The sequence below is a fragment of the Zootermopsis nevadensis genome, unplaced genomic scaffold (assembly GCF_977971745.1).
Source record: "Zootermopsis nevadensis isolate Lab colony 2312 unplaced genomic scaffold, Znev_1.0 Znev_ptg000028l, whole genome shotgun sequence".
In the NCBI taxonomy this organism is placed as follows: Eukaryota; Metazoa; Arthropoda; class Insecta; order Blattodea; family Termopsidae; genus Zootermopsis; species Zootermopsis nevadensis.
In genome coordinates, this window is record NW_028259160.1 from 18,647,470 (window position 1) to 18,673,538 (window position 26,069).

Below are 26,069 nucleotides of genomic sequence, written 5' to 3' on the forward strand. Positions count from 1 at the left end.
TCACAACTGTCTCCAAATTGAAACATAAACACAGAGGTGAGATATAGTTTAATACACTGAATATCTAACAATATGTAAGTAATTTCAAAAGAAATGTACACTTCACATTTATCTCAGAAATAAAAGTTTCTTCTACAAAATAAATTTACAGTCCTCCCTTCACTGTAACCACTATCCTGCCTGAAGACAGCCTCCCAACACTTTGGTCACTTCTGCAGACACCTTGTCTGTTTCCAAGAATATGAAGTCACAAGGCAGCCACTGTAGCTGATGTTACTGTAGGATCCTCCCTTCCCCCTCCACCACACATGTATACAGCCCTGATACAAGTGCATCACACTTTGTTATTTTTGCAATGTCAAAGGAACATATTACAAACACAGGATGAGAAAGCAGCTGCAAGCATGTCAGGTATTCTGGTCCACATTTCTGGACACAAAGCATAACACTTCTACTGTACACTGCTGTTACAACTGTCCTGGCAGGCACTCTTATCAGCTGCTATCAGGCCACCCATATCTTATGCAATGATCTTCAGTCTTCACTCTTTGTTGTTGTTTGCTACATTTTTTCTGACATTAAGTTACATATTTCCACTGAGTAGACTGTGTCCTCAAATCTGGTCTAAGTTTCACTGATAGTACAAACCTCTTCAAGAAGTTTTCCTTTTCAGACCCAGTATTTCATCAGCTAATCTGCCAATCATCTTCCACTTTGTTTTCTGATCAGTCAGTTGGTGTGGAATTCATTTTTATTTTCCGGCTGCATTTCAGTAACAAAATATAAAAATGGAGTCTACTGAATTGCTCATGATTAAATTTTTAAATGAATATGGTACAAGCTAGAGCCAGACTTCGAAGGAGCAGCATCTGTGTGTTTATTTCTCTAGTTGTTGAATTGTTCCCAAATAACTAGGCTCGAAAACCAATGAAGAAAATGACAAGTCACATGCGAGTAATTTCTTCACATGCCATATGATCTTCACCCAGAAAGATACTGATGTTCTGTTCATTACAGTTGACAATTTCCTGCACATCCAGACATTGGTGTTGCTTAAGCAAAGAGGACAAAAGCACATTCCTAAGACCTTTCTGCTGCCCCATGTAGTCAGACCACTAATATGTCCATTGTGTATCCACCTTTACCGTTACTATGGCCCCACAAAGAACCCATCCACAACATTATCATCATGTCCTGACTGAGACCCTCCTATTGAATCTAACATGAATATCCAAAGATCTCTGTTCTGTGCCACCCACCTTTCCTGAATACTGTGCTTTATGAGAGGCTGACGATACTTAGATGCTGCCTCAGTGTTCACTGGCCAGTCAAAAATCTGTTACCAGCATGCATCATTCCCTACCCAAAGCCAACAGATTCCTGGACAGTTCATTTCAAGGCCTTTACCCAAAGCAAACAAATTCCTGGACAGTTTGTTTTAAGGCCTTTAAAGAGCATTAACTACCTCATTCACACCTAGCATGGAAACTCTGTGTTCCAAGTGTTTCTATTTCAGCCACTCCTTAACCATTTACTACCAACACATGGAGAGATTGTGAATACTGGTTTGGAACTGAAGAACAAACTACTCAAATCCTTAACCATGGCATCCACATTCACATTCCCCTGAATTCCACTATGACCAGGAACCCAGAGCAGTGTGACTTCAACTACACAGGACACATTACCTGTCAACTCACATGCAGGTACTGTGCTGCATTCTACTGGACAATATCCATAAACTTCTTACAATTCATTGTGAACCTCAGATGGCTCTTGCCATGCTAAATTTAAATGTTGATGTATGGGTACTGAGCACTACATGATGTCCAACTTGGGTAATTTTCAATTCCCATGTTAAAGCCTACTTCTGCTGGAGGAATACGAAAAGAAAAAGAAACTCATGCATGCTATTGCTCGGAAGGCTAACTTTTACTTGGCACTAAAATCAGAAAAAAATCATGAACCTACTGCCCATGGTGGTGGTGATGTGTTGTTATGCTATGTGGACTTGAAAATAGATACCAACATTTCAGAGAAACATGCCATCTTCAGCCCTGGTGATGGAAACAGTACTTTTCTCCAAAACAATGATATCTACCTACAAGTCTGTCTACACAGCATAATAACACAGAACAATGTTTTTAGGTTAGAATATTTTAGGGAAATACTAACATGAAGACTGAATGATAGCTGGGCCACAGTTTTGTTTATACAGAGGTGTGCACAACACTTCCACTAGCTTTACTTCATTCAGTGCTTTCAAGAACTGTGCGCCTAACATAACACTGAATGAGGGAGCATGACTGTAAATGAGAAACAATGGGAAAGGAAGTTGCTGTATTTCATTCAATCAGCACTTGCCTGGAGGGGCTGAGAAAACCCAAAAACCTCAGGATGTATAACTGGTTTCTGGGTTGAGAAGGTTCCTACACATGAAGCAGGGGTGACAACCAACTGGAACAGTCAAAGTACTAATTTAATTTCCTGCACTCTGCTGTTCACTGAAATCACCGAGGCACACTGAATGGAGAGAGACTGAATGCTTTTAACATAAACAAACCTGCACATTTAGTGATGATCTCTGCAGGCAAAATATTTGGCCCCTGGTAACTGCCACCATCCTTGTCCAGAAGCACAACCCTTACTTGATAGCGGATACCAGATTTCAACCCAGTAATATTTCTTGTTATTTCATTTGATGTTATCTGACGATACTCTAGTTCCAACCATAAATCATGATTTGCTTCCTGCAAGAATGAAATGAAAAAATATTACTGTCAGAATTATGTTTGTACCAGCAGTTTCCAAGAAAACATTTCCTGTTGTAACATTAATGTTAAAATATTATTTTGATATGGATGTTCCAATAATTTCACAGAGCTTGAATTATTGGCAGACAGGACTATTTTAGAAAACTTAGGACATGCAAGAAAGTATTAAGTTTAGAACAGAAACCTTACAACACCTTAAACCTCATTCTCTTTGATTCATTATACACAACTTTGTCCAATGTTCAGTTACTTTCAACAATTTCCAGTGCCTGCCTACTGCGACAACATACCATTGTATCACTGAAGTCAGCTACTGGTTCAGCTTTGAAAAACATGTTTCAACTGTCAATAATCATCAGCGTCACACCCGCACTACAGTTTCTAATGTAAATAAATGCCTTGTTGCTTTTTATACAGAAATAAAAAATAACACTAGAAGCTATGTAAGGAATAAAACCAAATAAAATTATAAAACATAAAAACACACAAATATTGTTTTGCAGATAGTTGGGTGGAGTGATATCTTTCATTCACGTCCTATGATTGGTAGTGTATCCTGAACCAGTTAAAACAGGGAGGATATTCATAACATGATTGTGAAGCAACTAAATTATGGAATTATTTCAGGTTCCCACAGCTACAAGTATAAAGATGGTCATCTTCTGGGATGCTGCACCATAGAGTCTGGTAGATAATGACCAATTTTTCAGAAGGACTTACTGCCTTCATCATCAGGGTAAAGAGTGATCATCCTGACTACATATAAGTGCCTCTGAAACATCAGTCAGTATCCACTAGACTTCATGGTGCAACATCCAAGAACATGACCACCTTTAATTAATTTCATGATAGACTGTGATTTCCACGTGTCATTTCACTCAAGGCCGATCACTTTCCAGGGGGTGACAACTGATCTAAAAAGAACCACATACTGCAATCTGCTTATTCATGAAACGAATTACATAGAATAGACCGCAGTTACAACCTCAAATTATCCCCATTTAAAAGCATATGAACTTGCATCTCTTGACAAGGTCTAAAATTACTGATATTTACACAGGAGTCTGAATTAAATGAAAATGAATTAATGGGGTTTTACAGCAGTTTCTTACAAGTGATTGTAACTTATTTTCAAAACTACCATATACATAACTTTTGTATGCAGAGCACAGTAATGCTATTCATCTAGTCTGTGGATTTTACTTCAGTTCTCCTTAACAATTATATGTGCTATCTTCCATTCTTCAGCTGTCTTCCCTGCATTCCATGTGCCCAAGAGTAACAGATGGTTGTACTTATAATATTTCAACAGGTATATATCTCCATGAACCTCTGTGCTCTTACATTTCTTCTTACTGTTAAAGATTTCTTCATTTCTATCAACTACATTACATCCACATCATTATCTATGTAACCAACAGAAGAGGACGTGGGATGGAGGAAGGTTAATATTGCATGCTCTGCACATGCCAGCAATACTACCATCTTTGCTGTACACATCATATGAGCAGTGTGCAGAAGTAACAACAGAGTGAACTCTGCAGTTCAGAATGTCTTTTAACCATCATCCCACTGCATAAACCAAGCCATAATGACCCAAGCCAAAATCACTGCTAAGCAGTGCAGATGCCTTGTAAAATGACACAGTTTTTATGACTGACACATTTTATCTCATTAAGTAAAATTTGAGCTTTTCACATTGGTGAGTATGAAGATGGCTGTCTTCTGGGTTGTAGCACCATGTAGTCTGGCAGGAGTTTACCAAAGCTTCAGACATCCCTGCTATCTCCATCATCTGAAACACTGGTAAACTTCTACTTGACTACATGAAGCTAAACCCAGAAGATAGCCATATTCGTTTTCATTCATTAGAATTTATTTGTAGTATTGATACATTGGTCAGTGGTATCAATTCTATCTTTGTTTAATTAGTACATCGACTCTGAAATTTCTGAATGCATTACACAGTATTTCTGTTCTCCTACAGTATCTTATTCTGAACTTTCCCAGTGATAAATTTTAAATACTTTTCCTTCTTACTGCATACAGCCTTTCAAAGTGTTTCCATATACACAATCTGATTCTCTTCAGTTCTGTAATCATAGTTAATCTATTTGGCTGTTCTGTCACGGTCTTTATTAGAACCCAATCTACATTCATAACTCTTCTTCTTCCATTCAGGATTGTTTTGGTAATTATGGCATTTCAGAAAATTCAGAACTCACCTTGTATTGTAACTGATAAAATCTGGGGGAACCCCTGCCTTTGCAGTTCTGCAAATTTGCTTCAACTGTGACACAGAGGTATTCTGTGACCTTGACATCTGGAGCTGTTGACAGGTACTTGTATGCTGAGCACAAAACCAATAGGACAATTATGCATGAGGCATTAATATTATTCAGAATATTAATCATTTTCATTTGAAGCCACCTGTTCCAACATAAAATTTCAATGAATGTGTAGTGGAATTAAACCCACGATACAAAGTATCATGGTGGTTTGAACACATCTGATGAGTGAGAAAAGCTCCTGAATCATGGCAGTAAATCAGTTCCACCCAATGTGTAATAATGAATGCTAAGGCCATATTTAGGCTACATAACATGTAAGTTCTTGAAAGCAATAAATTACCAGTAGTTTAGCTGACTATAAACTAATCAATTCATCAACGTCAGGGGCCCTTACATATAGGAGGTTGCCCAAGGAGCCTACCGAGACAGTGGAATAGAAGCCCACCCTCCTTCCCAAGAAGTCATCACTTCCGAAGGAGGTCATCCAACAGCTGCAGCCACAGCGTTTGAGGCATCCTAGACTGTACAAGCTCCCAAAGTTCCACAAGAATGGAGCCCCACCCCATCCCCAGGGCTATCATCACCACCCTAACCACTGGCCCAGTATCTGGCTAGGGAGCTCAGGGAATATGTGCGGCAATTTCCACAACATATAAAGAAATTTGTGGAGTTCTTTAACACCACAAAGTCCTCCATATTGGTCCTGAGGACATCCTTATCAGCTTCAATGTCATCTGACTTGTCACAATGGTGCCCATTGCAGAAGCCCTGCAATTCCTGACCTGACACTTCAATGAAAATATCTTGAGACAATTCTGTCATGTATCAACCTCTTCCTTTCTCAGGTTCGGCAAATGGTAGTACGAGAAGACTGATGTTGTGGCCATGGTTTCATCACTATCCACTTTCACTGCCAACTTCCTCATGAAGAACTTCGAAGAAACAGCTCTGGAAGGGGGAACCCACAAGCCCCTCTGCTGGTGTCATTAAGTGGATGACATATACATCATACAAAACCATGGTCCGGACAAGCTGTTTAGAGTCGCTTTACCACCTGAACAGTATCGATGAGAACATTCAGTTCACTATGGAAACAGTAAGGGATGGCCATCTTCCATTCCTCGATATCGACACATACTGTAAACCTGATGGCTCTCACACTAACCTCTAACTCAGCTTTAATTCTTACCACAATCCTTCCAACAAATAGGCTGTACTATCCATACTGGTGCGCAGGGTCAGATCCTCTTCTGATAAGGAAAACTTGGTTAGTGAACTGGAGCTTCTCTGGACCACTTTCAGGCAGAACGGCCAAATTTTATGGGCTCTCAACCATCCATCAAGAGTCGCACCCCCCCCCCCCCCCCCCCAGAAACACCTGCCTTGGCCACCTTCCTGCCTATGAGAACATGACCTTCAACCACATCAGCAAGCTTGTGTCCAGACACATCAAGTTTGTGGGCTATCCCCATAGAAGATCCCTGGTTTCCTTCATCCTGCGAAGGATGGCCTGGGACTCGAGACTCTTGGTGTATACAGAGTGCCCTGGGAGTATGGTCAAGTCTGCATCAGGCAGACTGGACATTCCATCGAGACCTGAGTGAAGAAGCACCATCACTACATCTGTCTGAAGCATCTAGTCAAATCTGCCTTGGCTGAACACAGCATCAACTTGGGCCACCGCATTTAAATCCAGGACACCACTCCTGTCCACAAATCTAGATACATTGACTGGATGATCAGAGAAGCTACCATGATCAAGCTACATCCAAACAAGTTGAATAGGGAGAATGGCCTTTGCCTACACCAGTCATACAAGCTCCTCATCCACTCTCTCAAAGGACATAAGACATATCTGATACAGCACTGCCTATCCCAACCTGGCCACTAGACCACTACACTGTCCTCTTCAGGACAACACTTGGCCCCAGTCAGTCCTTATTTCCACTCTCCTTGCTCCTCTTCATCATGTCTGCCGGCCACCATTCTGTCCAGTGATCCAACTGCCAGACCCCAAGGGGCTCTTCCAAGGGCTGATTTCTTGGATATCTCTCTCTTTCATGTCCTTCCCCTTCAGATGGTCAAGCTGTGATATGCCCCTCACTCCTATTGGTTGCCAGGCCCTTGCCTGATCCTGACTAGAGTCCCCACTGGTCTGGCCAAAGCTCTGCCTTGACTGACAGTTATCTATATCCCAAACTGATTCCACATGAACAGCTTAATCATTACCGATGAGTGAGGCAGCAAGGACCTCTGAAACATTGGTAAACTTCTATCAGACTACATGGAGCTACAACCCAGAAGACAGCTATCCTCTCAACTTTTGTTCAATGGTGGATTCCCAGAGTAGGGTCTTATGATGGAGACCCAACACTGCTATCTGCACTTTAAATAAACATTTAATTAAAATGTTACTGCATCACAAATGGTTTATATTATGACTCACTAAATGTTTACACTTCTTTGTTCCTTGCCAATTTCAAACATTTCACTATTACCCCATGGTGTAGTTGTAAACAATAACCCCGAGAGCTATGCCGGCGGTAGCTTTGCTACTGGTAGGGCCTCCCAAGCCGGACAGGTCAAGGGTAGGGACCAGACTAAGAGAAATACCCTGGTCCTCCAGGTTGGGGGTTGGATCGTAGGGCCGACACCCCTACATCTGTAAAAATGATATATGTTGAGAAGCCTCTATCGAAGCCTCGGATAAATGGGAAAGAGAATGTACGGCAACGACCTTGGCAACGGAATATGGTTTTCGAATTTGGCACATGGAACGTCAGGATACCCAAAAAAATATTGAAAGGAATAATATATGGGAGAAGGCCAGTGGGAAGACCTAAAGGTAGATGGCTGGATGCAGTGACGACTGACTCCAGAAATCTCCTTGGAACAGCAGCTTGGAGAAGGATAGCATTGGATAGAGAGAATTGGAGGAAGAAGATAGAGGAGGCTAGGGCTCGATTTTGGGCTGTTACGCCATAGCAGTGGTAGTAGTAGTATTTGTAAACAATATACAGTAACATGTGCTGCAAATTTCAAATTGACACAGTTGCTGTAGCACCAAAATGTGGCAAATCCACACAAACCAGTGTTTACTGTTTTATGTGCTGTTATATTATAATCTTCACAGTTTGTATGATCATAGGTGAGTGATGCATATTTATTAGTTTCACTTGCAATTCCTTAAGACTCCACACTTGTCTGCCTCTATATTTCATTAAGAACACAATTTTAATGTCTGAATCCCAACCACACCAGATTCCTTTCAATATTAAGAACTAATTTATATAAACTCGCCACAGTGTTCTAAAGTCATTGGCCCTTTGCTGTTAGAAAAATAAGTACATCAGTTGACAGCACATTGCTTACCTGAATTTCACAACTGGATATCAAATTGATATTTGATCACTTCTCCAGTTTTTTAAACTCAACCTGTATCAATATTCTTCATTTGAAACATTTATTACTTTCTTGTGATATTGCATAAAACAAAAAATACAAGTTACAACATTCTGTATATTTGGTGAAAACTTCCTCATATCTCCAGGCTTTCTGTCCTCTTTCCCCTCCTTTTGTGTAATCTTTGCAAGAAAAGCATAAGGAGAATGCGTTATAGGCAGGTAGTGTATGTCCCTCCATCTGTTGAGTCGATTCTACTTGGTAACCACTGGAGAGATTTCTTTGAAATTATGCTTTTGAATATCCTACAAATGGTGATATTGAAATGATGAATGAGGGAAGCTGAGGATGGTAGACACTGAGGTGCTGCTATCTAGTGGCTAAAGCAGGAACTACCAAACAAGGTGAATTTAATAGAGGTAGCCCTCGATTTGTGCCGATTTTGAAACCAGAAAGTCAAAAAGTGAAAAGAATATATTTTACTATTATTTATAACAAAGAAGTATCATTTGTCCCATATATAAAAAGGGAGATAAGTTGGAATGTATGAACTACAGAGGAATTGTACTGCTATGCACAGCCTATAAAATATTCACCACCATACTACGTAATAGGATAGAACCAATAGCTGAAAATATAATTGGAGAATATCAGGCAGGGTTTAGACGTGGTAGATCAACAATGGATCAGATAGTCATGGTCAAACACACTCTCGAGAAGTGCTGGGAGTATAATGTGAATATATATACCACCTCTACATAGATTTCAAGCAGGCATATAATAGCATTAAGAGGAATAAACTATATTCTATTATGTATGAATTTGGTATAACCCCCAAATTGATACGGCTTGTTAGAGCAACTATGACTCACACTGATGCACAAGTAAAGATACAGGTAGATCTCACAAGTCCTTTTAAGATTGAACAAGGCCTGAAACAAGGTGATGGGCTAGCCCCAATACTGTTTAATTTAGCCTTAGAATACATAATTAGAAAGCTGCCAATAGATGTTGACAGAACTCTTGAATTTAAGATGTGCCAAATAGTCGGATACGCAGATGATATATGTTGCTTGGCAGGTCATTAAAATCTGTGAAGGACCTGTTTGAAGTCATGAGAATTAGTGCTGATGAAATTGGATTAACTATCAACGAAAATAAAACTAAAGCTATGATCCAAACACGTAAGCAGAATAGAGTAGACCAACAATTGGTAATCCAAGATCATAATATTGAGGTGGTGGATAGTTTTGTATACCTGGGCACATGCATTACCAGTAATAATGATGAATATAGAGAGATTCAAAGAAGGCTAATGTTGGCCAATAAGGCCTACTTTTCATTAGTGGCAGTGATGAAAAGTGGAGATATACACAGGAAAACGAAGATACTGCTGTATAAAACCTTAATTCGCAGTGTTCTCAAGTATGGCTGTGAAAACTGGGTGCTGTCCCAGAAATCGGAAAATACCCTGAGAGGGTTTGAAAAGAAAATACTAAGAAGGATTTGTGGCCCAGTTAAAGATAATGACCAGTGGAGGGTAAGATATAACCAGGAGTTATACAGACTATATAAAGATCGCAATCTTGTAACATGTATTAAATTAAATAGACTGCAATGGACGGGGCATATTCAAAGGATGGATGGCACAAAAACCCTTAAGAAAGTCCTAAATGCTAAGTTTGAAGGGACAAGAACAGTGGGAAGACCTAGAGGAAGATGGGAAGATGCTTCGAGACCGGATGCTGCCGGTCTGATCCAATGTCGAAATTGGAAAATGGCCACAAATAATAGATCTTCATGGAGGCAGAAAATTGAGGAGGCCAAGGCCCGATATGGGCTGTCGAGCCATTGGATGGATAAATTATTTATAACGTTTTACAATGTTTCTCGTACTGTTTCTTATACTAAACCGTAATTCTTACATGGCTGATTTTGAATAAAAATTATAAATGCAGTCATCTCTGCAATTACGTATGTTTTGTTAACGCGAATTTGTTCCAATGAGATTGATGAATCGGTAAAAGCTGTTTGTGAAATGCAAACTTTTGCATATGCAAGTTTGCTCTTATGCAATTGAGTCCATGAGGCATTATCGTGAAATTTTGAATGAATGGAAGAAAGAAGAAATCACGACAGTCCACACTACATGCCTTCTTTAAAAAACATGACGATCCTCAACCAGGGACTTCGTCAGAGTACTAACGCTGCTTTATCACGCCATCGCCGATTGCAAGCGTATAAAATATATTTTTTAAATTCCCTTTCTTTTATTTACGTTATTCCAGAGCTTTAAATGTAATGCCATTATATTAATTGTCAACGTTTGGGTACTGGGAATGCATGTCACTGACTTCCCATTGATTTACATTATAAAGTCGTTCCAATTTACGCCAATTCAGATTATGCCAGTTAGTCCAGGAACACATCCCTGGCGTAAATCAAGGGGTACCTGTACCTCTAAAAGCACACTGCAAAGACAACAAGAATATTATCAGTATTCTTGTATGGAGTGCGCTTTCCGAGTTTATTACCTTAGATAGAAGAAGAATCCAGCTACTGAAATGCACTATTATTATTTTATAATTTCAATGATGGCAAAGCCTAAAGAATAATTCAGCATATTATAATGTACTACTGCCACAAACCTTCAGACTTCAACATGCTCTGTATATCCCACTGCACACAAGAAGTAACATAAGTTGGACTCACTTTGTTGGCAGAATGGAGGGTAGTATCCTGGTTCACATCCTAATGGACATTCTCCAGTGTACCTGTCACAGGCAACATCATCTTTACAGTGACCACATTTCTGCTTGCATCCAGCACCATATTCCTTATAGCGACATTCTGTAAATAACAAGTGAGGTAGCATACTGTAGTTTGGGCAATAATGCTTCTATAGTCTTCACTGTAGACAGACTGATTTCTCCAGAGCAAAAAGCTGTTATGAAAACAATTTTTTTTTTTCATTTTATGAGCCAGATTTTGTCTTTTATACACTCATTTGCATGTGTGTTATATACATTGACTGATTTATGCCAAAACAGAAAACATATTCATGACTTAATTAAAGTTTCTGAAAAGATCATAGTTATCATGCTAGGAATTTCAAGGGGGTTTATGCTACAGTTATGCTAGTCATATAATGTGGGTAGGCCCTAGGAAGTTCATAGGTAACAAAAGGCAATATTTTTTATTATTCAAACCAACAGCACCTTGTGTGTCTTAAATGCTTCCTTCTTCAAGATGAGAGTTCTCTTATTAACACCCCCCCCCCTCTCAGTAATCTGTCTAGTGTGAACTGTATCTCTGGTTGAGCTCCATATGTCCAAATAAACAACGTATTTGTGACAACAGTGAAAGAACTAAGAAGGAAGTGGTCATGGTTTATTTCAAGTTATTACCCAATCGTTCATTGGAATGGCTAATGTAAACTGCAAAAATCCTCAGACAGGGTAGTTTGTGCCACAGTTAAGATTCAAACTGGGAACCACCTGTATACTGACCAGAATTGTTACCACATGCTTAGCTTGATACTGAGGCTGTGATTTCTGTCCTTTTGTGTGCTTATGGATTTCCCCCACCAGTACAAACAAATAGAACTGTATCTGTGCTACATAAATAATTATTTTATCCCACTAACAACTGTGTTCAGGAAGCAAATGAAAGTTTGGTTCAGTCTGGCTTCTACTCTGAAACAATTTTGATACTGTAAGATTAGTTTAAAATTAGGTTCTCAGAACCACAGTGACACAAATCTGTTAGTCTGCATGGGATAGGCCATGTTTCCTCTAAAGATTACCATCCATTCATACACATACTCAAGGAGTGTGCAGAGTAGTGTTTATGAATGCAATGACAAATAATTTCAAGAACAGAAACAACAGCTTGCCATATATGAACCAATTATCAAAATCTTGAGCATTTGCACTGATTTCTATTCACTGCTGCAGCCACAAAGGCAGCAAACTGATTTCATTACAACCACTGGTTTTGTCATTCTGAAGCAATGGTGTGGTATGTTAAAATATTTCTGCCATGCTGACTCATCTACTACCCAATATTTTTAAGAACAGAATAATAAACTAAAAAGTGGGATCAAAATGGGAAAAGCATATAAACTATACTGCCGGGCTGATTATTTGAAAATTCTGATTCTGGGAAAATTTTACTCATTCTTAATAGTCTACATTTTATTCCTAATTTGTAGGTTAAAAATGCCAAGGAATATACCACAACTTATTTCATAATTTTCTGCACTTAAATTACAATTTAATTTGACTGTGAAGTTGTACAAGGAAATCTAAATTCCCATATCTTAAAGGTTGAACTTATCATGTATACTCAGTATTCATAAAATGCGGCATGACATATGACTGTACCATTTGCCACACAACTGCAAGGTAATGCTGCATACTGGAATGACAGAGAACAATTCTTACCATGATGTATTCCATCTGCCTGCTCACTTTCACTATATCAGTTTCAGATGTAGTGAAGACATTTCTATGTTTTTGCCTTTTGTAAGTATGAAAGGCAAGAAACACATATAGTAATTTATTTTCCTTTAGCTTTGCAAAAAAAATGTGTGATATTATGCAATGACATGATATATGTGAAGAAATTTAACAGTTACACTTATTTCTTTTTTGACAAACTGACACATGGACAGAGAAAAAGCAGACTAAAATGCTATTCCTACACTTGTGGGATCATATTGTTAGCTTATGCATAAATGTTCACCCACGAGGACTTTTCACTAGCTCTTGGCTATATTAAAAGAAATGCTACTGAACTGCTTTGTGTTTATCTTCACCATTTAGTAGTACAGAGAATGAATTGTTCACGACAAAACTCACCTCTGTCACAGAAGGACCCTCTGAGCCCAGCCGGACAACTGCAACCCAGCAACGGGCGACACAGAATCATTCCTTGGCAGCCACTACGGGTCTCGGAACATAAACCCTCACATGCTGCACCAAACCTATTTGCTCCACAAGCTGGAAAGAAAGGGAATTAGGGTTAATTATGCTGTTTCTTAGCCCTGAAGATGGAAGAGCATATTTCTTTGAAATAATGACATCTATTGATAATTCTACAAGTTGCCAAAATACAGACGACAACGACGATCATCATCACCACTGTGAAAACCTCAAATCTCATGAAATTAAGGTTGCCTGTGATGACCAATATGCTTTGTTTTTACTAAGTTGTAAGAATTAAAAAAACAATGTTTCACTAAAACATGCCTTCAGTAATGACACTTGATATGAGTCACTGAATTAACTTGCATCTCAAAGATATATCATGCTAATTATGGTTACTTGACTGCCAATATCTAAGAGAGGGGTACATGCAATAGCATGCATCTAAAAAGGTCTCTACTACTTCCAACTTCCACAACAATCACTATCAAAACTGAAGTTTCACTTCATACGTTTTTCTTTTATCTGTGGACAACTGGATTGTATACAACTGCATCTAGTGACGTAGCTAAATGATTTCTGTGCAAATGTTTAAAAATGTTGCATGTCCCTACTATTGCAGATATAATGACAAAGTAAAAACTGAATCATTCTGCCATCTATTGGCTATGTTACAAAAGAAGGTCTTGCTTGAACTACAGCAAAATATGCCTCTGTAATACTTGAAAATAGAACGCAATGTGCACCAGAAGAGTACAGCCCAGCTGCCAAGTTTCACTGTGTAACTATAAGTTAATGTTTGTAAAAAAAAAAATGTAAGGAAAATTTGTTGCAATCCAATCAAAACGAAGAAATGATAAGTGTAAATTCCTATTCAGGAGGGGTTGTTCATAGATGATCAGTGAAAGCATTATATGTTGACAACAGTGAATAACCTATTCAGATGAGTTACCTTAAGCAACAAATATCAGAGGTCATGATTTATCACTGGTATTTAAGGTAAAAGTCACCCTCGGTCGACTAGTGGTTAGCAGGTTCAAACCCGGCTGAGGACGATGGATTTTTAAGGGTGATAAAAATCCGTAGCACAACTTCCTTCAGTGGGGAAGTAAAGCCAGCAGTCCCATTTCATAGATTTACAGCATGTAAAAGAAATTAACGATATATTTTAAGCCAAATTCAGCAGCTATTTCTCACCCATGTCTCCCCTGATTCTCTACCAGATGGCTCTGGCAGACAAAATCAGAATTGAGTAGAAATTGTGCAGAGACAGTGGGCTTGTAACGCTCTACTCATAAATGTACACTTCAAAGGAGACAAAGAAACTTCCCACATGGGAGGAGACCAAGGCTTGGCTTCAGGCTGTTGCAACATTGAGTGAGTGCGTAAGTGTGAGTCAGTCAATAATTTAAAGTAAATAAACAGCAATAAAGACTCACTGAAAACTTAAATGAAGGTTTAATAGCTAATGGCTAATCACAATACTCATAATGTACAGCAATACCTCGGTTAACATTCAGGATACACTCCTAGAAAGTGGAGCTCTAACTGAAACAGTGCTAAATGGGGTCATTATAGCATTTATAAATATTAGATGGGTGATAATACAAATACAATTAGAATAATGAAACTTACTTAATTATGTTTTAGATGAGGGGTCGACCTGTGGATCTTCAAGCCTCGGCTTCTTGGTATTTAAGAGTCAAGAGGTGATTGTCTTTCCTTGAGATCTCTCGCACAAAATATTGCTTGGTAGCAAGATATCATTTCAAGAATGCCTCACCTTACCTTACAGCTCAGGTCATAATCAGAGTCATGTTCTATAAACTGGTCCATAATTTTCATGATCATGGTGATGCTGTTGCTGAGGAATTCTGTTGTAAGATTTCTCACTTGTGCTTCCTTATTTGGGTCAGAGGCTTTCAGTTCTTTCTGGATGTGCTGCTCTGCTAGTTCTTTAAGTTCATCATTGCTAAGAGTCTCACCATGAGACTGCAATTCCTCAACATCACCCTCATTCATGCCCTCCATTCCCACTTCGGCAATGCTTTACATGATCAATTCCTCTTCAAAATCCTCCAAATGGCTGAATGCTTCTGGCCATAATTTCCTCCGCACCCCGTTCATGCAGTTTGGAGTCACTTCATTCCAGGCTTTTCTGATATTATCTATAGCATTCATAATGTTGTAATATTTCCAAAATTCTTTGAACAATTGTTAATCTTCATCATCTGTTTTCTCTACGAGGTTCTTAAATGTGCGACAGAGGTAGCAGGCCTTAAAATATGATATTTCTCCCTGATCCATTGGTTGTATCAATGAAGTGGTGTTGGGTGGAAGGTAAACCACTTCTACAGGAATGCAGGTTTGAAGTGTGAATAATTGGCTACCTAAATGAGTGTTAGCTATGATGTTGAAATAGCAGCAGCTCAAGGGAGTTTACAGTGAGTGCTACAACGAAACAGCGCCAAACGGGGCAGCATTAGCCAGGGTATTACTGTATATATGTAGTGTTCAAAGATGTTAAAGAACTGATATAATCACATATGGATACATACTGATAACACAAAATTTAAAATCATAATATTTATTTATTTATTAAGATGAGTGTCTGAATATTATAGCAAAATTGTATTTAATACCTTCCTCACAAGTTGAGCCACCAAATCCTGATGGACATACACAGCCACCACGTTCCTCATCAAAAATTCCACCATTTATGCAAGTCACTTCAAAAGAAACTGAAAATGTCAAAAAGAATAATTCATACATCTCTGCACACACTTCTTATACCTACATTGCAAGGTAGCTACTTACATCAAGAAAAACTCTTTTGGTGCTTTCAATTTCAATTTCAACTTCAATGCAATCAATATATTAACTACTAGACTGCCTCTGGCACACAGTAAGTTAGTGTAAGACACCAAGGAATGCAATAATACTTACAAAGCTTATTCTTTTGTGACCGCATCACTGCTACATCGTAACCACCGTTTCGGACATCAATGGTGGTAGCTCCATTTGACAACTCAAGAATATCTTCTAATCCTAGAGTGTTACAATAAATTTATATAAGACATAGTGCCACAACAGAAACATATTCCAGTCACTTCTGGCCTTCTATATCAAACAGTTAAATTCTAATACCGAACTCATGGACAATATACCTTCTCCATTACAGCCAGCTATCCGTTGCACCAAAACATCTGATCCATACGATTTTCTTCCTTTCAGTACTATTTGTGTTAATCTGTCTTGTTTTCCTGCTGGCAGTTCAACAACAAACCTCTGTGTTTTCCATTCTCCAGTCTGCCAAAGAAACGTTTATAAAACAACTTTTTACTCTTCACTCAGTATACTTCTATTACTGCAAGAAAATCAGACGCCCTTGACTCAATATATTTTAACAATACAGGTAAACCTCGATTTGGGACATTTCAATTTGCGCTGATTCAGAATAACGCCGATTTTGAAACCAGCAAGTCACAAAGTGAAAAAGATACTATTATTTATAACGTTTTACAATGTTTCACGTACTGCTTCTTTTACTAAATCGTAATTCTTACATCACTTATTTTGAATAAATATTATAAATACAGTCATCTCTGCAATTACGTATGTTTCGTTAACGCGAATTTGCTCCAATGAGATTGATGATTCAGTAAAAGCTGTTTGTGAAATGCATACTTTTGCACATGAGTTTGTTCTTATGCAATTTCGTTCCTGGAGCTCTAAACTTTCAAAGGGCTAATTTAATCTCTGCGGAGGTACCGGGGTTATTTTTACTACGCGATTTTCTATAAGTTGGAGTCTTACATGAATGCAACTATCGCATAACACCAGATATGACTGTACGCATCAATCACATGAAAGAATCACAGTCAATCGCGATGACCAACGATTTGCCTGTTGAAAGTGTATAAAATATTTTTTTTTTTAAATTCCCTTTATTTTATTTATGTTATTTCAGAGCTTTAAATGTAATGCCATTAATTACTCGTCAATGTTTGGGTACTGGGAACGCATGTCTTTGACTTTCCATTGATTTACATTATAAAAAGAGATTCAATTTACGCCGGTTCGTCCAGGAACGCATCCCGGGCGTAAATCGAGGGCTACCTGTATATAATGAATGCGTTTGAAATTTAGTAGTTTTACTAACTTCTGTTGACATTTATACATCTGGATAAAATCAGACAACAATAAAGGACACTTTACATTAAGACCAACAAGAATTGGTCAAAACATTCAGTGAATGAATGAATGTATAAATGATCAAATCTTATTTTATTATTAATCCCCTTCAGAGTTCCCCTCCACACATGCCTGTCTGTGTACACACAGTACTGTCACTGCTGGAAACATTTTGAAAGTCTTATTTTGTAAACACATACAGAGGGCATTATGTTGTGGTGTGCCAAAACCAGAAAAAACATCAAAAGGTAAGGAATTCTGAAATGAGATATTATTAGCTTCTTAAGAAGGGCTCAATTCCATGGAGTTAGTTATGGTTTAACAAAGCTGTAAATAGCTCTAAAAGGAGTTGAATAATAAGATAATAAAATAATATTAAACTTAATAAAGTGGTCATGGCTTAATTTAAAATACTCTTAGCAGCTGCCTGGAGGGACCAAAAAAATACCACAGAAATTCTCACAGATAATTGACCTCCAGACCGAACTTTGAACCTAGAATCTCGTGAATATGAAGCAGGAGACTAATTACTCAGCTGCAACATTCAGTTTTTGCCCCCATTAAAATATCCTCTGGGAGAGCAACATTTTATGTAGGGTTTCTTTTACTAGTGAAACATAATTCAAAATTATGGTGTCTTTGAGGTATGAATTTCATAATTCTTTCATTTTGAGACCTCATGAAGATCTATAAATTTATGTTCTCTGAAGTGCATTCACTGATATAACCATCTCTTCCTAGCCCACAGCAGAAAATGCATGACTCACCACACAGTGCCAACAACTGCCACTAAGATTATTCACACAAAAGTGCAGCTGTGCCAACATCATGGTATACTGGTTATTGTTATGTGGTTTTGGTTCAATATACTGATTAACACTGTTTTTTCTGTATAAATAACATGTGAAACATGGTTCTGCTATATAATGTTGAAGAAAATTTCATACAATCATTCATTTTCTGTGACCTGTCTGAAAAATTCTGTCAATATTAGTCTCACATACCCATCAGAACAGTTTACACAGAATATGGAATACTTAGTTTAGTATTTATTGTGGACCACATGCCAACTTTATGGATTAAATGTGGATTAAGAGGTCTGCAGTATGCACTGTTCAACAGTGTATCAAACCATATCCACACATACAATAATAACCAGTATTTAACACAATGACACGCAGTTGAACTGTTGTGTGAATAACTTCAGTGGAAGTTGCTGTTAGCAGTTCTGGGCAGAAGCTGAGAAAAAGACAGTTGCAAATTACTATGTCAGTTAATGCACCGAGTTAGTATTGATCTATAATTTACCCTATGATCTTCATTCTTCTTTACATATCTCAGTAAAAGTCCCATCAATGATTCCAAAAAATGTATTTCAGCAGCTGCAATTCTTGTACCACTATTTTCTGTAAAATGTGTTCTTTGCATGATGTGCATAAAATGAACACATACAGTGCTAGTTATGCCTGCCCAGCCTGCCCACCCTTCCACCCAGGATGTAAAATAATATAGTACATCAGAACATGTCATTTATTGACTTCAAGAAAGCCTACCATGCAGTTAAACAAGAAGAATTATATAAAATTCTCACTGAATTCAGTATACACACAAAACTAATTTCTTTCAACTTATTAATCTAACTGAAATGTTGTTATACAAAACCTAGAGCAATGTCTGTATAAGTAAATAGTTTTGTCTATTGTGTTTTGTAATTAAATGGTCTTAAACAAAGAGAACCTTCATAGTCATTTCTCTTCAAATTTCCTTCCTGTCAGGAAGGTCCTATCAAACAATCAGGGATTTGAATTGAATGGAACACAAAAGCTTATGATCTCTATGTTATTAATGTTGATTTATTGGATAAAACAAATATCATAAGGATAACACAGAAGCTCTATTATGTATTACCAAGGAAGCTGGTTTAGAAGTTAACAAGATGGCTTACAGAACCCGAAGATTCATCACCAAATTCGCCAATGGCCTCCACCGGACCCTGTCCTGGGCCAACAAAATCAAGTCTCCTTCAACTCCCATCTCCCACAGATCCCACCTGACATTAACCTCCCATCTACATCTAGGTCTCCCCAGAGGTTTCTTCCCCTCAGGCTTCCTGACCAATACCTGCAGCATCCATGCAAGCCACATGCCCTGACCATCTCATTCTTCTTGACTTAATTACCCTGACTTTTTAAGTTCATCATTATGCAGTTTCTCCATACCCCACAGTCTTCTCTCCTAGACCCAAATGTCCTCCTCAACACCCTGTTCTCAATCTACGTTCCTCCATCAGAGTGATGGTTTAGAAGTAAATATTTGTCTCTTCACCAGACTACTGGGAAATAAGTTACATTAAGGTAGCTACCAATATTTTGAATATTAGACAATAACAACATATTTGGAAATAATGGGAACAAATCAAAATTATAGTCCAGAACACACAGCAGATTAATTTTAGAAAATTCTTGCTACCATGCCGTTCAGAATATTTCGTCATCCCATTTACTACCTAAAAACAGAGATTAAAATATATACAACTACTGAAGATGACCCTGATAATGGAGGCAGCAATTACCTCTGAAAGTTTGGTAAACTTCCACTAGACCTGATGTCACTATAACCCAGAAGACAGCCACACATAGCCTTCATACTCACTACCATAAGAACCTCAAATCCTCCATGTAAATTATTACTGTAACCATGGCAATGTATGTATTAAAAGAAGACTACATATTTATGGAGCCTGAGAACAACAGGTCCTAAGAGGGAAAACACAAAAAGGGCTATAATGAGGAGCTCCACAATTTTTTTTCACCAAACATTATTACAAAGATACAACCATAGAGGATAAAATGGGCAGGGCATGTACTAAGCATGGGGCATATCTGAAATTTCTACAAAATGTTGTTTGAAAAGCCTGAAGGGAAGAACTACTTGAAAGAGCTCGGTACATGTGGGAAAATAATATTAAAATTAATCTTATAGAAATAAAGTAGGAGAGTGTAGACTAGATTCATTTGGCTCAGGATGAGTACCTGAAGTGAGCTGTTGTGAATATGGAAATAAATCATCATGTTCCAAGAAAGATGAGGATTTTCTTGACTAGCTGAGTGGTTATCAGCTTCTGAAGGAAATCTTCTTCATTGAGGAAGTTTGCTTAGTGCCAGCTATGCACCATGATGCCAAGAAAGTAATTAAGGTTAGCAGGTAGCTCACAGTTAGTCTTCAGACATTATCTTATTTAGCTGCTGGAACCAGATTAAGTTCATCTATACTAAAGCCATTTTAAAAGATGCTAGATCTACTGAAACTGGACAAACTACAACTCATTAGCCATCTAACAAAAAAAAACATATACTTCCATGAACAGTGGAGTCAGTTTTTTAATCACAAATAAGAAAAGCCAGCACAGAAAACCACTTACAGGAAAGAAGTTGATGACACAGTCACTAAGAGAAAAGTACTTTCTGACACTTGCATATCCCCTGGATGAATGAACAGTAAAATAAATAAAATATTCTATTATTTTAAGCTCCTCTGATTTAATGACACTTGAATAGCTCAGATTTTACATTGTTGAATGACTGGATTAGTAATAAATAAACTGGAAGGGACATCAAAGGAAGCAGTCATGGTCTAACCTAAGGTAATACACCAGCACTTGCTTGGAAGTACTGAGGAAAAACAGTAAAAACAGCCAGCCTCTGTGTGAACAACTGAAACTGGGAGCTCTCAAAAACAAGACAGGAATGCAAACCACTCAACTGTAACACCTAGTGAAAAGCAAATAGATTTACTGTACTAACAAAAATGAATTTTAAAATATGCAGTGCTGCATGTATAGGGAAAAACCAAATTGGTTAATGTAGGGTGAACATCTTCACTTAATAACGCCCTAACTAATGCCATGCTAATCAAGTCTGATAAGGAATACATACATTTTTGATAGTATCGAAGTCCAGTCTGTCACCTCCAGCCCAAAGTGCACTCAATTTCAGACTGCTGCCTGCAGTTGATGGAAGGTAGTATGTGAGTGACACACATAAACTACTTGAGTGTGGTACAAAAGTAGGGCTCATCAGGTATCCTTCCACTTCTGCAAGTGACAATGTGACAGAATCACCTGCAACAAACAAAATTTTATCTTTTATAAGATTCAGTGGAGCATGATGATGTGGGAAAAAATGTATAAATTATCAAACAAGCATCTTGTTTCAGACATGAGTCCACGAGTTTTTGGCAATTTTCACAAATTGCATCACTGTTGTTCGTTGATATCTTCTTTGCTGAATGTGATGTATTGCTGCTATTGTAGATACTGTACAGTTCCATGGTGTGGTGTTGGTTGTACAATCTGTAGTTAGTGGGCTCTTGTTATGTTGAATACAAGTTTTCTTGTTAGATTATAACTTTGAAGGAGTTGTTTGTCCTGTGTCTGATCCCACAATGTTTCAGAGGTTTGGTAAACAATACCTCCACCCTTCCTCCAGTGGTCCACATGATAGCAACTCTGTTCTGCCTCAAATATTACTTTTGTATTATTATTATTATTTATTTAGTGTTCTGTCTGACGACAGGTCCATATGAACAGGATCTTCCATCCTTTTCTCGGACTGGGACCTGTTCATATATGTTCTTGGCAGATGATCCAGAAGTGGTTTGCCATTGCCTTCTTCTGTGTGTGTGAATGGAGTAATTGTTGGGATGCCACGGAGAAACCGGGGAAGCCCCCAGAGGAAAACTCCGTGTTGCCTAGACCACGGCCTTGCTCAACACAAGTTATAAATTCGGGCACCGCCGGGAATCGAACCCGAGACTCCTTGTCCTAAAAAACAATGAACTGGCAGTGGAGTTTGTTTTGCTGTTATATCACTTATCACCACTCTGCATACACAATGGTGGAAGCAGCAAGGGCCTCTGAAATGCTGGTAAATTTCTACCAGGCTACATGGTGATATATCCCAGAACAGCGCCATCTTCACAATGAGAACCTAAAAACCTGCTCTTATTCTTGTTACAAGCCTAATCAAGCAGATGTAGTGGCTTTAGTGTGTACACGTGCGTAATGCTTCAAAATGTTAAATACTGAGATTGAAGTTGCATCACCGGTACTAACAGGAGGGAGGGGATATACTGATGTATTGAAAGGCTTATTATAATTCACAACAGACCTGAGGAGTAGCCACTAGGTGGCACTCATTACAGTCCTCAGTCCTACCTTTTCCATTGGTGGTTGCGGCTGCTGGTGCAATCAGAGGGTTATAATCTTGTATCCTCATTCTTCTCCCAACAATGCAGTCATTGACTTCCCATTGATTTACATTATAAAAGAGTTTCAATTTACGCTGATTCCGTTTATGCCGGTTCGTCCAGGAACAAATCCCCGGTGTAAATCGAGGGCTACTTGTATATGTATGCCTTAATTATTTCATTAACTATATTCGAAATCACTCAATTTTACAGATATTTCCTCCGATTGTTTTAAAGGTGATTAAAATCTGTAGCACAACATCCACTGGAGGGGAAGTAGAGCTGGCAGTCCCATGCCATAGATTTACAACATGCAAAAGATCATTACAAGCATAAATGAGATATTTCGTAAGCAAAAGTCAGCGATCATTTTTTACCCATGTCTCTCCTGATTCTCCATTAGATGGCTCTAGCAGACAAATCAAGATTGAGCATAAATTGTGCACAGGCAGAGGGCTTGTCACCACTCAAAATGCACTTCAAGACTAAATAACCTCTTAAAAAATGAGGCAGCCAAGAACCACAGAGGGTTGTAGAACCACAGGAAGAAAGAAGAAGAAAGCATTCAATAATTGAATTCCACACTGAGCCAGGTGCTGGTGTGTTGTGGCGGCTGTGAGAACTGTCCATAATGTTGCATGCGTGATGTCAAAACCTGTTTCCTTGCAAAAGTGGTGAAGCAACCGCGCCCTCAGTAGTGCAGCTAGAAGCTCTAGTCGGGGCAGTTACCCTTTTCACTGGCGCAACTCTGTTCTTGCTGCAGACTAAATGAATCACGGTGTTGTTGCTTGTCGTAGATCGTACGTACAGGGCCGTTCCATAGGCTCGTTCGGGTGCGTCTGAAAACGCATGTATCAGGAAGTTTTTGTGTGTGTGTGTGTGTGTGTGTGTGTGGTGTGTGGTGTGTGGTGTGTGGTGTGTGGTGTGTGGTGTGTGGGGTGTGTGGGGTGTGTGTGGTGTGTGTGTGGGGTGTGTGTGTGTGTGCGCGCGCGTGTCGCTCTCTCTCTCTCTCGCAAGCCATCGAAGTATACGGATTTCTGAGAGATGTGGCAAGGACAACACCCATGTGCGCCAGCGTACACCAAGATCGTGTGGCAACAGCTCATCCCACTTTAATCCCCAACACCAAGTGTCTTGAAACAGTACCTTGGCACTGATGGAGATAGGTGACAGCAGGCCGAGTAGGTCATAAAATCTGGCAGTAGCTTGAAGGAGTTGCCGTTTGCATACAGGTTCTTTTGACAGTTTATCCATGATGTCCTGATGACAGTAAAAGAACGTGTCGGTTTCTGTGTCCCAGTCTACTCCCAGTACTTGCGGGTTGTTGTTTGTTTTTTGTATTCTGTGCCTTTGGCATTCAAAATTTATTTTAGTGGATCAGAATTGGTGGCCCATTTTGCCGTAGGCAGTCGAATTAGTTCCATCAGAGCGGTGAGGTCATAGTAGATGGCAATTACGCTGTTGTCACTTTCTGCGCTGGCTACAAAGTCGTCCATGAATGTCGAATTATCTACAAGTCTTGCTGCAGTGGGGAACTTGGACATGTACATGGCAGCAAGTTCCCGTATTGTAGCCGAGAGTAGAAATGGGCTACAAGTCAGACCAAATGGAAGAGGTGTGAAGCGGTAAGTCATTACGTCGCTCGTGCTGTATCTTCCCTCATCATCTTGGATCACACGGTACAAGAAGAACCTAGTCAAGTTCCTATCCTTCTGGTCTAATACCAGGTGCAGGAAAGCCTGGTTGATGTCACCCAAGATAGCTATTGTGTAGAGTCTGAACCTCAGTAGTATCGCAAGCGTTTCAGGAAGCAGATTTGGGCCCATTTCTAGTGATTCATTGAGTGACGGTGTGTTGCTTCCGTGGGAGGAAACGTCAAAAACAATCCTCCATTTGGTGTTTCCGCGCTTTTCTTTTTTTACTGCATGGTGCGGCAGGTAGAACAAGTCCCCTGCCTCGTCTGCAGGAGGAGCGACTTCCACTTGCCCCTTCGCAATAATTTCGTACACACTTAGTATTTACCATGAAGAAAAGGTCCCGAGTTTCGGCACCAAACTATGTGGAGTATAGGTACAAAGATACGCGGCCTTGTTGCTCCATCTCCTTCTTTATTCAGACTGGTTAAAGAGGTGAAAGGCATTACCCTTCCAAAGAGGGTGATCAGCGACCAAAGATATTACATTTTACAAAGGTAATAGTACAAAGATGATAAAGTTTAAAGAAAGATAATAAATGTTCATACAATTAAATATTATAAACAGAAACAACGTTTAATCCTCCACAAAATGGATAAGTGTTGCAGCAGTCTGCTTTGTTCCAGGTACAATAAGAAATAATGCGTGTAATCACAACCATTCCTAACACATTAGGCTAAAATGAACAGAGTTTGTGTTTAACCTTCAAGCCTTATTAGAGGAAGTTGATGTTATAAATAAAGTATTTGTTTGCTAATCTTTCCCTACTGAGCTGCCATTATCCTCGTCCGCATATGGTGATGAAGTGTTCTCCAACACAAACTGTGTTCTGAGAGGAAATTGCAGTGATCACTAGGACACATGCTACATGTCAACAAGTTAAACGTGAGCTTGGAGTTCTTAAGAATTAGTTGTGATCAAGCACACTGCTTCATAACATCTGAACCCACACATTCATGAAGACACCTTTAGAATTTTAATAAAGTATAATTATGTACTCAGGCCTCACCTGTATTTACATGAAACTGGATCAAATCTGAGGAACCAAATTGATAGTATACAATATCCAACGGATCTGCATCAGTCCAGTCAAAGATATCTTCCTCTTGTGACTTGCATACTGAAGTGAACTTCAAATTCCCTGATGATACGTGTATGCTGAAGTCACATAAGTTGTCTTCAAACATAATGCCATTTTTCTGAAATATAAATTACAGTGATTATAAATGCATCTATCTCAGCACAAACTAAACAGTTTTATCATTATAACAATTATTTAATTTTACAAGTTTATAAAATACGTCCATAATTTGTATACTTCCTTACATCTTTAAATAAATGTTTATGTCAATTTTTAGGTGCACTACATTCCCTGCCAATCTCCCTTGATTTGATTACCCTAATAACATTCAAATTTAAGAACAAACTATGGAACTCAATCACTGCCCAATTTTCTCCAGCCTCCCATCAATTCATTTTCTTAGGAATAAATATTTTCCTATCCAACATCCTTCTCTCAAGGTTAAGTCCATATGTAGA

General features: G+C 38.7%; 1 protein-coding gene across 4 annotated transcripts in view; it reads right to left on the reverse strand.

Annotated features, from left to right (window-relative positions):
* Nucleotides 1–26,069, reverse strand: part of LOC110838250 (receptor-type tyrosine-protein phosphatase F-like) — an 82,768-nt gene that overhangs the window by 31,293 nt on the left and 25,406 nt on the right. For 2 of the 4 annotated variants that reach the window (XM_022081280.2, XM_022081281.2), the window contains exons 6-14: nucleotides 25,540–25,729; nucleotides 21,525–21,709; nucleotides 16,563–16,704; nucleotides 16,342–16,443; nucleotides 16,038–16,136; nucleotides 13,330–13,470; nucleotides 11,180–11,317; nucleotides 5,000–5,124; nucleotides 2,564–2,750 (exon numbers count right to left, since the gene is read on the reverse strand). In XM_022081280.2, the coding sequence (XP_021936972.2) occupies nucleotides 2,564–2,750; nucleotides 5,000–5,124; nucleotides 11,180–11,317; nucleotides 13,330–13,470; nucleotides 16,038–16,136; nucleotides 16,342–16,443; nucleotides 16,563–16,704; nucleotides 21,525–21,709; nucleotides 25,540–25,729 (1,309 nt within the window). Of the gene's footprint in view, nucleotides 1–2,563; nucleotides 2,751–4,999; nucleotides 5,125–11,179; nucleotides 11,318–13,329; nucleotides 13,471–16,037; nucleotides 16,137–16,341; nucleotides 16,444–16,562; nucleotides 16,705–21,524; nucleotides 21,710–22,804; nucleotides 23,141–25,539; nucleotides 25,730–26,069 lie in introns of those variants that run through there. The other 2 variants (XM_022081282.2, XM_087357075.1) reach the window with 2 other exon arrangements.